Source organism: Aptenodytes forsteri, unplaced genomic scaffold (genome assembly GCF_000699145.1).
Source record: "Aptenodytes forsteri isolate BGI_AS27 unplaced genomic scaffold, ASM69914v1 Scaffold534, whole genome shotgun sequence".
NCBI lineage: Eukaryota > Metazoa > Chordata > Aves > Sphenisciformes > Spheniscidae > Aptenodytes > Aptenodytes forsteri.
The window spans coordinates 1,036,218-1,051,383 of NW_008795712.1; the positions used below are offsets into that span (position 1 = coordinate 1,036,218).

The window sequence follows — 15,166 nt, forward strand, 5'->3', positions numbered from 1 at the left end:
TCTTACATTGTTGTCCAAACACTCAACAGACACTAATTCACTGCAATAAGTGTAAGCAGACTGTAGTAAACAAGTAAATTAATGGTCCTGTTATCCACTGACTAATAGGAGCCATGCAACCAAAAGCAGTGAGACACAAACATTTGTGTCCCATAGCACTGTGTTAAAGAAATGGTTTTTATAAATCATAATAGCAGGTAAAGAGCTGCAAATTTTCAAAACTTGGTCTTCTCACTGGCGATCAGGCATCTAGATTGCATGATTTCTGAAGCCTTCTTTTGGGCTGGAGAGTTTTATTGACTTAATATTGACTTCTTCTGGTATTAACTCGTATGCTTCCACAGTTACTTGACGTAAACTTGGCAGAATCTAAGGTTTGTGTTTGGTTGAATAATTCCACTTCCCTAGTAGTGTAAACTCAATTATATATCCCAATGTGGGCCCTGGGTGTAGTCAACTGTTGACTGCCCCAGCTGTTTCTGAGCTCTTTCAGTTGTGGGGCAAAGGCAGTCTCTGGGAATGGGTGTTAAGAAGATCAATAGATGTACGGGAAACAAAACCAAACCAGGGTATGTTTTGTGGGCAGACCTCTGCTGAATAGCAGTAAGCTTCTGTACTCGAAACAAAACACACCTCTCCCTTTTCCCCAGGACAATTAAAACTTCGTAGGCTCCGGAATTCTGTATAAGGAAGAACAGTTAAGAGCATAAACCCCGTGATTTTAAGAATCTGGTTGGAGTAAACCCACCTGAATATGACACCTGAGAGTCAAGTTTAATCGTTCTAAAGTTAACTAGTTTCTATGTTCAATGCAAAAAAAGCATAGTAAAACCCCCTCTATTAGAAGTGGTAAAACTACAGGGGGTTGTTTTTCATGAGTTAAATATGATTATGAGATCTTATAAAACCTTGACTCATCTCAAGAGGGGAGAGGTAGTTTGGTTTCTGTGTGAAAACCAGCATTCTACCTGCCTCAGTGTTATCACCAAGCAGGTGGTGGCACAGGTGGTGTTCAGCAGTATATTGTTACTTGGAGCACTTCCTAAAACTTTAGTTCTCAGGGGAGTTTAGATGTTGTTAACCCTTTCTGATAGCTGAAGAGCCTTGTGGAAAGCACAGGGAGTCCTCCTACCTGAAGTACTGCTTCAGTTATTCAGCAAACTATGAATTTTTTTATATTTTCAAATGAACCTACAGTTCACCTCCTAGTGCACTTTTAAACGTCTTGCTTTATTTGGTTCCTCTCCTTCGAATCACTTCTTTTCCCTTTCTGCGTTGATCCTTCATTCAATGTCACGCTTTGGAAATAACTGTATGGGTTTTTCCCCCTTTACTGTTTTCTTAGAAGTCTTGCTTTAAAAACTCTGGAACTTTTTGTCCCTAATCTTGCCTGGATACCTAGAGCTTGAATCCTGCTTTGCTGACAGACAGCTGCCCTTTCTGTTTTGTTTTCTGGCTGATGTTATAGCTGCTGATAGTTGGCTTGCTCCATTTCTGGGCTCATTTGATCTATATCACATAAACTGTTTCTATGTTTATCTCCCTTCTTATTCAAGCATTGAATGATAGCGATCTCCTAACTATCGTTATTTATATATAATAGTGGGTAAGGGACTTGTTCCCATTTCACAGATGAAGAAGTTTAAGAATCAGGGAAGTCGTGGACAATTCAAAGCAGTGGTAGATTTGGCTTCCCAGTTTGTACCCTCTTTGTTTGTAGGCTGATTGTGCTGATTCCAGGATGTACCTTGAGTAAGGTTGAAAATAACAACAGGGAGAAGTTAAAGCAGTTAAGGACGGGGCGGGGAAGCTTGAACTGTCTACTTTTTCTGTGATTGAAACATTATGAGTTCCTGGGCTTTGTAAGACCACACCTTTTATCAGTATATAAACCACTTTAAAATGTTTTAAAAAGAACAAGTTTTCTCTTCCTCTCTCTCCTTTTTTTTGTTTTGTTTTGTTCTGGTTTTTTACAGGTATCAGTCAGAGCCGGATCTCCCATTGGCTGTTGCAGCAGGGGTCGGACCTGAGTGAGCAAAAGAAAAGGGCATTTTACAGATGGTACCAGCTTGAGAAGACAAATCCTGGTAAACAAATACAGTCTAAACATCTCCTGCTGTTTTATTTATGGAAAAGAAGCCTTTTGTCACTGGTTTTTACTATCACTGATCATTCACTTCTTGCTCTGGTGTACTGAAGAGGTATTCCCTCTGACCAGTCTACTTTTTAGGAGGGTAGGAACAAATCTATGCTTTGCTTTGCAGCAAATGATCCAGAGCTGACTCATCCATAGCTGTCTGTCCAGCTTCTCGGTCACGGTTACTTGCCCTGTCCTCTCACCGCTAGCTAACTCTGGGAATCGGAAGGAGTCAGTGAAGCTGTAGTCAGCTAACATGAAATGTATGCTGAGGCTCTTAAGAATGAACAAATAGAAAACATTAATAATGGCTGTGTAATATAAAGTTGCAGAAAAAAACCCTGCATTTCAGCAGAGAGGAACTTTAGGATAACTTCAGAGGGTTTGGGGTTGGATCTCAAGCTCATGGATGGGATGTTGATAGTTACAGTGATAAGTTGGAGATGTCTCTCTCAAATCCCACCTGCTTCTCCAAATCTCAAAATAGATCTTAAATATAAAAAGAGAAGTAAAGCTCCTCATTATCTTTAACTAACCAGCAATCTTCAAAATCACAGTTGAATTAATTTCCTTGTATTGTTCTTCTCCATAGATTTTGTTTGACCACAGTTCTTATTTTTTCCTGTAGTGGTTTTGTTGTTAAGATCAAAATATTTACATTTAATTTCCTTTAAACAATGGCATGATTAAATTAACTCTGTAATTGTTTTAAGGAATTTAAGACTCAGGCTCTCTAATGTGAACTTGGCTTCAGTATCTAGAATTCGATTAAGAAAAATTCCAGTGAAAACAAATCCTCAAAACTTCTGCTTTGTGTGTAAGCTGAAAATCAAGAGGCTCCAGCTGTCAGTTGGCCTGAGAATACTTCAGCTTAAAGTTGGGTGGGTTCAAAGTGACAGCCGAGCCTGTCCCTTCTGTTAAGCATCTAGAAAATTGCTTTAAAGAATGAAAGTGCCAAGGGTTGTGACGTGCTGACAAGCTGCAGGGTTCACTGAGAAGCCTTGGTTGTGCAGTGGCTGGAATTGTGATACTAAGGACCAGCAAAGTTACTGGATACAACCGTTCGGCATCAGCTGCTTTGAAAGCCTCAAGTTGTACCTTACGAAGTAATTCTCAGCCATTTCCCTTTGATGGAAGGTATTGCCTCCAAAACAGCGGAGAGAACTAGAGGTTTTTTGGAAGGTGTATTCTGGAAAAAACCCCAGAAGTCCTCTCCTAACGATGAAAACTGCTGTGTGGATCCTTCCTATAGCCTTGGATCTTTTCTTTCCAATATCATGGGGAGTTGTTTAAGAAATAGTATTCTGTGCTGGGATAAGAGAAGCCTTGTCAAACTTAGCACTAAAATCTTTACTTCTTCCTCGTAACCTTCTCTCTTTCCCCATATCCACAAGCTCACATCTTGTTTGTCCTTTCGCTCTTGAGAAATGTCGAAGGAAGGAAGACTAGCAACACTGAAGGTTACGGCTTAAACTGAAATGAATCGACATTAACCTCTACTTTTCCGACGCACTGTCTTGCTGAGGTCTTGTTCACTTTTCTTTATTCACACGTGGAAAAATTTCTTGAAGAGTGGTTGTTTGAGTTTAACCTTTTTTCAAATAAGAGATCTTATACAGCATTTTTAAGAAGTGTAAAAAGCAAAATGGCTCCTCTGCCTATGCCAAGGGACTACTTGGATGTACTTAAATTCCCTTTAGGACCAAATAACATTTGGTTTCTTTTTAGAGGCTGAGGTAAAGGGGGGAACCCTCAGTTTTCCCATAGCTGTTGGAAAAGTCTACTTCAGGAAAACGGTTGTGTTATTTATCGTAGGATAATCCACTGCTTTGAATTATTGCCATCTACTATACTGCAGGTCAGACTGGCTAGCCAAGAGATAATTAACATGCATATGTGCGAGTGTATACAGTGTATTAAGGAAGGTACCAACCTTGTCCAAAGCATCCTGGATTTAAATCACTGTTATAAAACCAATTTGGAGCCTAAGTTTTGGATGCTACTTACAGTATCCTGTGATTAGTAGACTGGACTAGCCATTCTGCTGCCTTCTTTAGAGTCAGAAAATGAGGAAATCAGTAGAGCCTCCTGCCACGGTCACAAAGAAGCGATGCCGTCACTGCACTCTCTGTAGAGTGTAAAAGATTGTCCTCCTTTGAAGAAACGTAAGAGATTAAATGACTAGCATGTGCTTTTTCTATTCGCTCGCTCACTAGGAAGTGACATTTGGCTTTCGATTCTCATATATCCCATCTTTTCCAATTCCAGCTGCTGGGAATAAAATCTCAATCCTTCTCCTTTGAGTGATAGAGTCAGGTGTCTCTGCGCAGAAGCACCTACGCGTTTGAGTTACCTACCAATGGGCAAAGGGAGGTCTTCGGGAACTTTTAGTTCCCCCATTGCCTTAGTTCCTTATTTTGGAAAACTGGATCTTCAGAGTAAGTCCACTTTCTGACTGAATTTGTGTAGTAATAGAAAGAAAACTTTCGCTTAAAATTGAAACAGTTTTGAAGGACTAGGACACCAGTTATAATCAATTTGTGAACTGTAAAGAAAGAATAGTTGTTTCGTGAGGAAAGGACTGGAGATCACATGGCAGACTGTAGTCTTTCCTTGGCTCTGCTAGTTTTTCTGTACAACTCTTAGCAAATTATTTCACCTTTGCACCTCACTTTCCCGTCACCTAGATAAAGATGAGACCATTAACCTGTGTATGACTTGCCTGCCTTGCCTGTAAGGTCCTAACAGCAGGGACTGTCTTTTGCTATGCTTATATACTGCACCCAGCCAGGAGTTTCTAATAATAAAGGGGACAAAAGATGACTCATAAATGCATCAAAAAAGATTTTATTTTTCTATTTTCAAATGTATAATGGTGCTATATAACACTTCAAATCATCCACAAGCAGTCCTGCATCTGCTAACCAAAGAACTTCACGTTGTGGAGCCTTAGGGCAGTTTTGAGGCGTTGCTGCTGTTGCGACGTTGCTAGGTGTTGCTCCTATACAGAAGAGACTCAGCAATTCCATCACGTTCGTTATTTGCCAGCTTGCTTTGGTCTCTTGAATATGCTGTTTGTTGTTCGCTTGGTTTTGATTGCTTATTTGCGTGCGTACTTTCGATATTCCTCCTATATTTGGTGGCGGGTGTTCAGGCAACAGCAGGCTGGAACATTGCAAAAAAGACTTCAGTCTCATGGATCCGAAAAAAACCCCACTTTTCCTACTGTGTGCAATGATCTTGCTCAAACATTTCTCAATCAGTGTTTTCCTGGTAGGAGTGATGTTGGAGTTAACAGCAATGCTGCGAATTCCAGTGTACTAGTGATTGTCAATTTTTCTGGAAACAGTTGCCAATTAGGATGAAAGGCAGTTTTTTGTTGAAGGGAAGAAGTCAGTGCTAAATGCTCGTACCCACTTTTCCTACTGTATGCAATGATCTTGCTCAAACATTTCTCAATCAGTGTTTTCCTGGTAGGAGTGATGTTGGAGTTAACAGCAATGCTGCGAATTCCAGTGTACTAGTGATTGTCAATTTTTCTGGAAACAGTTGCCAATTAGGATGAAAGGCAGTTTTTTGTTGAAGGGAAGAAGTCAGTGCTAAATGCTCGTGTTTGAAAGGTCTTTAATCCAATTAATAGGGATGCTTTTCATTGAGATCAGGCTTTTTTTGGACAGGCACCACATCTCTTGTGTTCTGTAGAGGACTGAGAGCATTTTGGCAGTAGATAAATAGTATATGTTTCAGAAGCCAGTATATGAGTGCATGGAGTCCTATAATGTACTGATTATTTTTTTCAGAGCCCATGGGTTTTAAATAAATAGTTTTAAATAATAAATAAATATTTCTTTTTACATTGGTAGTTGTTAGCCTGATTAGTTTGGCTGGCACCGGGTCTTGGGCAATGCGGAAGGTTTGTTACGCAGTAACTTTAGCATGTCTTTTGCCACTTATGTATTGCAAACTGAAGCTGGCACCTAGAAATGATGCGCTGAAGTTACAGATGGATACAGGCTGCTTCTGTTTAGGCTGGATATTTATTTCTGCCAGTCTTCTGTAATAGGAAGGCAGCTGTGGTCACCTTGGAGAAAACCATATGCTCTTCCTCCTTGAACAAAAGGGAAAAAGAAAGGTAGTTATTATCAAGATGTAGCATCTCTTGTGTTATTCCCACAGCAGTTCTTGTTTAGCTATAAAAGAAAACCCTACCAAAAAAAAAAAAAAAACGGGCTGGATATCCCACGAGATTTGCACTGGAAACGTATTGTTGGTGATTTACTGTTTTACAGAGCTGCAGAGAAAATAGTCCCTGCTCTGATCCTTTCCATCCAAGCAATGAGCTCTGTAGGGAACCTTTTGCTGTGCAGGCTGCTGATTCAAATCTAGCCTGTCTCAGTAGTAACTGAAAGGTGTTTATCATGTGATCTCAGGTCAGTCTGGCTAAAAATAAAGTGTGACATCTGTTCTTATCAGTGTAATATATGATAGGTACTCGCTGCAAAGGCTTGCTACTAAATGGTTTTTTGGAGCTGGGAGATGGTCTGAGGCTTGCTCCAACCATTCTGCGCGTCGCCCCTGAATGGCAGGGCCTCTCTGAGACACGTGGTGTGGATCAGCAGTTGCATGTGACGCTTTTAAGAGCAACGCTCTTTCTTCAGAATAGCGTCTGGGATGTGCTGAGAGAAGGCAGGCCTTTGCCATGAGGAATTTTGAGAACAGAGGTAGAGCTGCATTCCAGTTGGAGAGCACCGCTCTTGCCTCCTCTCCCCAAAACCCACCTGCAGCATCCCCAAAGTCATACCCCGCATTTGAGAAAATACTGGCTTGCACGAAGAAAATTCCATATTGTTGCAAAAGGTACCCGGCACTGGCAGGTAGTGAGAGATGTAGCTTTTCATTTTTCTCTGCGAAAGGAATTCTCCCCAGACGGTTCACCTCTATACCCCTTAGAGATGTCTTGCTTTTTGATGCATATACTAAGATGAAAATCTCATACTGCATTTGCTCCGCTCATTCTGCTCAAGAGAGAAGTTTCACTCCTTCTTAAAAGCTGTTTGAGGGGTTTGTAAAAAGAATCTGGCCTAATAACTAGGATGTAACTTACTAAGTTGTAAAGAAGTGGAGCTGGGTGGTGAGAAGATTGCAACGAAGCGTTGGAACAGCAGAATAAACGGGATCCCCAAGTGCTCACTTAATTGAGGGGGATGAAGAAAAGCTCCATAGTTACCTTATCAAATGTGGCAGCAATGCCTATGTCCACCACTTTGCCACTCATACACAAATAAACTCATACATAAATGCCACTTGGGTAAGCGCATTTTGGGCCTCTGTATGCATTCAGATGCTTCCGTCTTTATGTGTGTGCAAAAACAGTGGTGGGTACTTGCTTGTAATTCTCAGCATACTTCTGTCTTATCTGTTGCTGATATTGATGTTACCCCATAGAAAAGAGAAATAGGTAGATTGATCTAGCAAGGCTACTAAAACAAAAAAAGCATCTTATATTCAGTGGGTGAATATATCAGTAGCAGGAGCAAATTTATGCTTTAAATGCAGATTTTTTTTTCAACCTTTGTCTGAAGAATCTCGGGCAAATTTAATGGAAGTACCCTGCGTCTCTTACCTTGATGTTAGGCATCACTGATATTCTTATACTCTCCCTGTGAAATGAAATCCTCAGGTAGGGAAAGTGTATTGCTAAGACAATGCGGGGAAAGCTAATTTCTTGTCCTGTTCTCCCCTGCCTCTTTTTAAAAATTGGGTTTTTTAAAGTTTTTTAGTTTTTGAAGAGTATTTAAAGCCTAGCACCTTGATACTGACCCAGACCCCTAAACCGTGCAAGTACTAGAAAGAGTAGATAAGGAACCTTCCTTGAAACGGCCTCCCAGTAAGTTGGCAACATAGGAAATGCTTCATGTGTCAGTAAAACTAAGTAATCTGTGTAGGCTCGTTAGCTGGGAATTAGTAAGAGTCACCGTCCGTTGTGCATGTAAGGCAGAGATTGTGGGCTTCCCTTCCTATAGACTTCTCCTGGGTAAAATTTTTAAATTACTTTGGGCTCCACTGCCTAACACGGATGCAAGCCCCTGGCAGTATGGAAAAAACTCATTGTGCATTTCTGGAAAGGAACACGCAGCCAAATGCATAAATAGCTAATTTCTTGCTTTTTAACTGTAGGAATTTGTTTATTGGTTAAACTCTAAGTTCCCTTAACCCTTTTACTCTGTTTTAAATTAAACAAGCAGTGTTGTTTCACTAACACAGTATGTTTATATGATTAAATCCTAACCATTCTGAGCAAGTCTGTGTACCCAGAGGGATTTGCTGTCTCAGCCCTGCTTTTACATGTGCACAACACTGTATTCCTCCCGTGAGCAGAGCGGCCTGCTTCTCTTGGATCTATCCAGGCCGGTTCAGTGCATGAATTCCAGTTGAGCTCAGGATGCATATGGGATATAGGTGGTGATTTATCTTTTCATACGACTGTGTTGGTTTTTGTTTTTTGCACACAAGAACAGCTATTTCTTCCCTCCAGGGGAAGTCACTGAGCACAAAACTGTCCTTCAGAACATACCCTGTTTTATGTACTAAAGTCCTATACCAGGTTCCCGTCCTCACCAAGGGATATATGAAAGATCGGTTTCCCAGTGTGTCTTGATTTATCTTGATTTATTAACTGAGGGGCTGTTGTGGAAAGGATCAGGGGTAAGTTTCAAAGGGCCTTTCCTGAGGGCATTGTGCCAAGTCCTGTCTCTTGCTTGATGCTTTCCAGCTCAGGCTTCTTGAAAGGAGAAATATATCCATAGAAGGGGGACAGAAGAGGAAAGGTGTGCTGTTAATCTGCTTTCAGTGACTTTTTCAGGCAACCTGGCACTCAGGAGCCCGTGTTTGCACAGGTCACAGGGTGTGTTTCTATCGGTGGAGCTATTTCAAGTGTTTACTCAGCTCTTCGGACACATCGAAATACCTTTGGTATAAATGTATGTTTTGCTTCCTGAGACTGTTGTACAATTAAATAGAAACCTACTATTTCCTGTTTCATGGCAGAAGAGGTAACAGCACAACCTAAATAGATCCCAGCTGAGGCATAGCTCACCCTTTCTGTAAGACACTTTTCCTCTTGATGAAGACAGGACAACTTTTCCTAAGTAGCTGTCGGCTCAGTTATGTCTCCCTTAGATTTCCATGGTCACCTGATACCTCTCTGGCTTGGAGGTTGGGGATGGGAACTCTAGCTGGCTTTGTGTATCTTTAAGGTGTCTTTGTTTGATAATGCCTTACTTTTTTAGTTTGAATGGTTTCATCACCTGTCTTGTCTTTTTTTCATGAGCAGGAGTGAGAAAATGGGCATGATTTTTAATCCACTAGGAAACACAGTGTTTATTATTCTTAGGGGCTACGTTAAGCATGAGACCCGCTCCTATCCCAATAGAAGAGCCAGAATGGAGACAGACGCCTCCCCCAGTCACAGCTACCTCTGGGACCTTCAGACTACGGCGAGGCAGTCGGTTCACATGGAGAAAGGAGTGCCTGGCTGTTATGGAAAGGTATGTCACTTTGGGGTTACGGAGATGGGCATTTTAAAGCCATTTTTGAAGCCAAGTATCCTTTTTGCTGTTCTGGTGAACATCAGCTTCATTTTCATGGATGTGTTTTAGCATCACGCAAGCCAATAACAGTGTAATCGTCTGATTCTAGACGATAGAGTAGGTGGAGCTATTTCACCCCTTCTGTTGTTTGAAAATATGTTATACTGCTTTGGACAATATCTCATTTTTTGTAGGCCCTAAGGCATCTTGTCTTAGCTCAGTCTGAGAGTGTTCAGCTCTTCCTTTTCTTTTGCAGAAACCTTTCCCTCTAGCCTAATCCAAGCTTGGTCTTGGGGGGGGTCTGCACACTCTTTACATTCTACATTTCTCTTTTCCCAATTTACTGATTTGTCCTCATAATGTATCATGTTATTTTCTAGTTGATACTGGCATTTCGGCAGCACTATAATTGTTCAGGATGCAGAACTTTGCCTAACAAGCAGTAGATTCCTTGTCCAAAAAGGCTCTTATAACCCTTTTACATGAACTGGGAACAGTACAGAGCAAAGTGGATCTTTCAAATACATATGCAGAGTGGCAGGTGATCATTAGAGCTCCCAGCTCTTCAGTCCCGCAGAGACGAAGCACTCTCTGAGCCTGGTCTGCTGGCTGCCTATGTGCTTTGCCTTTCCCTCTACTTAGAGTAATGTCTCTTTTGTGGATAATACTGTATAATAGAAAAGGGCTAGTGAACTCAAACGTGTTTTAGGGATGAATGCTTATTCCTGTTAAGGGCTAAATGGCTGGGAGGAGTTTTCTTCCCTCCGAGAGCATGAGGAACCTCCTTTCCACGAAAGCACCAGATGACTCCCTGTGTGTGCTACACTCCTCTCTGGTTTGCAACTCCATTGAGTCCTTGGCCAGCAGGTTTTTAGGATGTGCTTTTGCCCCTTCTGTAATGCTTCTCTTTCCTCTTGTTTGCACAAGGGTCTTTGGAACTGATTAGGAGTAGGAGAGTGTCTCCTTTTGCCTAAGCTAAGACCAAAATACCAGACTCCCTCAGGGACCCGAACCATTTTCCACACAGGATGGACATACTTTGTGGCCACAGGCCATCACGGGGCTTTGCAGAGCTGAGACCAGTAACTAAGTGTTTGTTTCCGTATTCTGTCCTGGAACTGCACTGATGTTTTCAGCTTTGGCTGAATGTTTCCCCAAAGGAAATAATGTAAATGTCTGAAATCTGTTCTGCTTTGCTGGACCCAACTAATGCGAAGTCCTGAAATCTGATAGTACAGGGGACTGTGTTTTTCTAGTGTCCCCCTCCATGCAGGCAGTACGATGTGCGGTGCAGGATCTTTAGCACTTTAAAATGCTTGTATGACTGTCCTGATTGCAGTATGTAGGATGACAAAAGTTTTATCTCTCTGTGCACCTTCACGACAGGACCATCTCCTTATTAACCCTCTGTGTGTGAAATATTTAGTTACTCTGAAGTAGAATTAGAGCTCTTTGGGCGCGGGTGTTTTCCTTCTTGGTTTCTGTTTGGCCTAAAGTGCAATAACTGCTATTATTTGCTGTTTGAATCATGATAGTGCCTTAGACTCCTTTGTGCTAGGTGCTGTGGAAACACAGAGCAGAAAGAGAAAGCTAAGCAAGCAAGCACTGCCCTTTCCTCTTTCAGATCTCTCCTAAAGCCAGTCTCTGCTGTGACACTCTCAAGAAGTCAGACAACCTGTAATGGTTTGGTATGTGTCTGTTAGAAAGGTGTGAGATTTGGTTTTGTGTATGGAAAGAAGCAAGTCGGTGTTGACATTGGAAATCATCCAGTTGTGTATGCAGATACATAATCACTTGGTCTAATTTTTCATTACCCTCTTTCTTCTTCTTTGTCATTCTTGGTTTTTTTCGCTGCGTCTTGTGCTCTGTAAGGTCTTTGCTGCTGGGGTTTTCTTCTTACTCTGCTGTTTAATGGACACTTCTGCCACATTGCCTTAATCCTGGCTTTAATATTAATTTGCAAAGCCCTTGCTAGGTCACCGTGAGCACTGAATTTCACAGCCTTATGTGGTACTGGAAAGCATGGCTGAGGAGTTTTACTTGAGGCAAGAACACAGTAAACTCGAGCCGTGGTAAAAGCTTTGTATGATAATAAAATTACACCATAAAGCAAGTTGGGAATATGGTTGTTTAACTGTTAAACTTTAATAGGCCTAGTTGAGCTGTAAGGATGAGCTGTTTTATGTGACAAGTTTTGAAAGAGTGGGAGGAGAACACTCTTTTGGGAGCCCTAGGAAGAAGCTAACTAATTTCCTTTACAAGTCGCCGGAGTCTTCCAGGCTTGTCTGTAATATGATTCATAACAGCAGCCAGGATGAAGGTAACCAGACTCCTGGCTGTCTGGCCCAAGCAGATCAGGATCACTTGATGCCATAGGGTCAGGAATAAGCATTTGGCCCACTAAAATGGTGTTTGGCGTTGCATGGGGTCTGGTGCCATTTATGTGGTAATTTGCATTTTCTTCCAAAGGATTAAGTTTTGACTGTGAGTGGAGGCATCTTACTCAGTTTAATGGACTGTTTTCCTTAATTAAATGCAAGTTTCATTGCATTGCGTTTGTATGTCCTGCAGCATCTTGATGCGCTGTTTGTGCACGCAGGGATTTAGGCACCTGGTTTTGAGCTTCTTGTTTGGGAACCTCAGTAAAGTGCTTGTTCATCTAGGCTTCTAGCTATTCAGCCATGAGGAGTAGAGATCCAGAAGACAATCCCATCCCACTGATGCAACTCATATGAGGGCTACATGCACCTTCCTCTCTGGCTGCAAAAGAGGAGCCTTCTGCAATTAGATCTAACTTTGGTGATTTAGTTAAATGCCTAAAGATAAGAGGGTTGAATCCAGGCCTTAATGGAAACTTGTGTAGGTAATGCAGAGCTACTTCTTCCTATAAACTTCTGAAACGTTGCTGCGAAGCTATATAAACATTTTTTTGGGTGAGGATCAAAGTCTTCGGCTGCTATATCAGTTAATTGTGGTGCGTGCTTTTGACTTGGATTCAGTTGGTAAGAAATGCAGTTGCTAAAATTCGATGTGTCAAACCAGCTGAGAGCACTTCAAGGAAAGAATCTGAATTTGATTGCAAAAATTAGGGAGATTTGCTTCTAGGAGCAGGCTCTCCAACTGAAAATGCACAGCACCAGTCAGGATTTGGCTCATGAATGAGGAGGGTGAGGGTTGAAGGGCTAGTTTCTCTTTTTTTAAAAGATTGAAATCAACAAAAACTCCAGTGCAATTAATTATTATATTGGTGCCAACCTGATATAATTAAGATTAGAGTTAGGGCCAGCACATATACTTAAATGCCTAATGTACATAACTGTCTGTATACAGGGTATGTGTATTAAAGAAACTAATTGGTTTATACTGGATTTCCAGAATGCTGCTTGCGGTTTCTGTAATTCAATTCTCCAGTCTTTACTGCTTTTTTGGAAATTCTCCCAGGGTAGTTTATTAGTCGCTAGGCTTAGATTTCGGACAATAGATTCAGGTCTCTTTCTCCCTCTCTCTCCTTTCTTTTTTTTTTTTTTTTTAAAATATCTCTCCGAATATTTATGCTCTGAAGGTTAAGAGGTGCAATAGTTCCAGAAAGTAAAGTTCTATATTTAACTGCAGACTAGGTGTGGTTCAGACAACTGCAGTGCAAGCTCCCTCTCGCTGCTGTGCTAGTGATGTCAACCTTGACCTGTTCTCTTCTTGAGCCTCCTGCTCATGAAATATGCTGAGTTTTGTGTGTGGTGATGTTGTCGTGTGGCTTACCCTCCTTTGGGAACAGAGCTAACACTACAGTAGTCCTTGCTGTGAAAACTTGAGGTTAAACTTGAAAGTCTGTTTCTGGTTCCGTTTTGTGTTCTTCGTTGCGTCTTGTCCCAAAGATAATTTTTTTTTTTTAATTATTTTCTCTGCTTTACTTCTTCTTTTCAACCCTACTCATTAGAACCACGACATTGAAAATTCCCTTAGGGTTTTCTCTTTTTTAACAAAGCTGTGTTGTCTTGTCTGTCTATTTTTTTTTTTTTTTTTTTTAAGTGATTGGTGCTTCTCCTCTAATCATATGTTGGAGTTGAGGTTTATCTTCTTTTTCAGGCAAAAAAACCATCTAAGATTGGCAGCAGAATCAACGACTGTATACACGTTTGTTGAGTGCCATTAAAGACTGGGGGGGGGGAGTTGAGTGTTGTTTTTTAAGTATATGCTTTATCCAAAGATTAAATTAAAATAACTGTAAATTCTGCTCTAAACAAAATGAATAATTCATCAGTTGAAAGTATTTCAGTTTGTCTAGGGAGCAGGGACTTTGCTTTCTGGTTGAAGGTTATTTGGTTTGATTTTATGGGTTTGGTTTTCTATTTTAACATTTGTCTGTGCTCTTGAAGCATCCTTTTGTAAAGATGTATTTAGATTAAATAAGACTAGATGATATAGATACCTATTATCCCCATTTCATAGATGGCAAAACAGAGTCAGGTGTTTCACTTGGCTTTGTGATCCAAGGCAACTTTATTCATAAGAGAAATGGGTTTAGATTTCCCAAGATACTGAGGGTATAGTTTCATGATATAGCTGAGCTGAATTAACGGTTTGTCAGCGTCTCATCCTTAGGTGTTATCCTGTCTCATCACCCTTCTCAATTCCTCCTCCTCAGTTTCCCTGCTCCTGCCACCCTGCATTGTGCCAGATATGTTTCTTGTCTGATTGAAATACCAGCCAATTCAGCTTGGTTCAGGAAAAAAGAAATCCTTTTTATTTCCCCCTGCATTTTATTGAATGGGTTCAGCTCGCTGTGCAAGGAGGGTGTGCCAGAACTGGCTCAGGGCAAATGACAGGCAAGCACAGGGAAGGGGAAGTTTAACAAAAAGATGTACAAATTTTGCATGGTGCTTTTTTGGTCTGCTTGGTTTTGTTCTGGTTTTGTTTGGTTTGAGTTGGATGAGTTCCTGGTTTGGTTAAAAGCGTGGTCACGCTGACAGTTGTGCTGGCATCATGGAAGAGGTGTCCTTTGATTTTTGCCAGGGAGAAGCAATGTGTTACCCTGGTATCACTGCCAAACTGCTCTAATTTGACCAGGTTGTATTCTTGTTCCCCCTTTGAAGTGGACCCAAGTTGGCGAGGAAGGTCATCTCTGTGCCAAAACCAGTCCCTGTTGCATTTCCATCAGCCGCACGCTTAGTCTGCAGAAGATTCAGCATCGCCTACCCTCCTGAAAGAAGCACCTTCTGCAGTGGTCCCAGCGAGCCGGTGCCGGGCTGGGCCAGCGGAGCTCTGTGCATGGTTCTGGCCCTGAGCGATGTCAGTCCTGACATGCGTTATTAGAAATTCTTCCGATTGTGAAAGCGCTATTACTGCAGCTCTCCTGAGCGCTGGGGCTTCCACGGCTTCCCTGGGGAAAATGAGAGCTCTATTAGCTCCTGAAATTCAGTTAGGAAATTTTCTTAGTTAATTT

At 41.4% G+C, this 15,166-nt stretch overlaps 1 protein-coding gene across 1 annotated transcript in view; it reads left to right on the forward strand.

The window, feature by feature from the left end:
- HMBOX1 (homeobox containing 1) overlaps positions 1 to 15,166 on the forward strand; it is a 66,994-nt gene that overhangs the window by 25,042 nt on the left and 26,786 nt on the right. The window contains exons 4-5 of the mRNA XM_019473180.1: positions 1,977 to 2,087; positions 9,531 to 9,684. Of these exons, the coding sequence (XP_019328725.1) occupies positions 1,977 to 2,087; positions 9,531 to 9,684 (265 nt within the window). The remainder of the gene's footprint in view (positions 1 to 1,976; positions 2,088 to 9,530; positions 9,685 to 15,166) is intronic.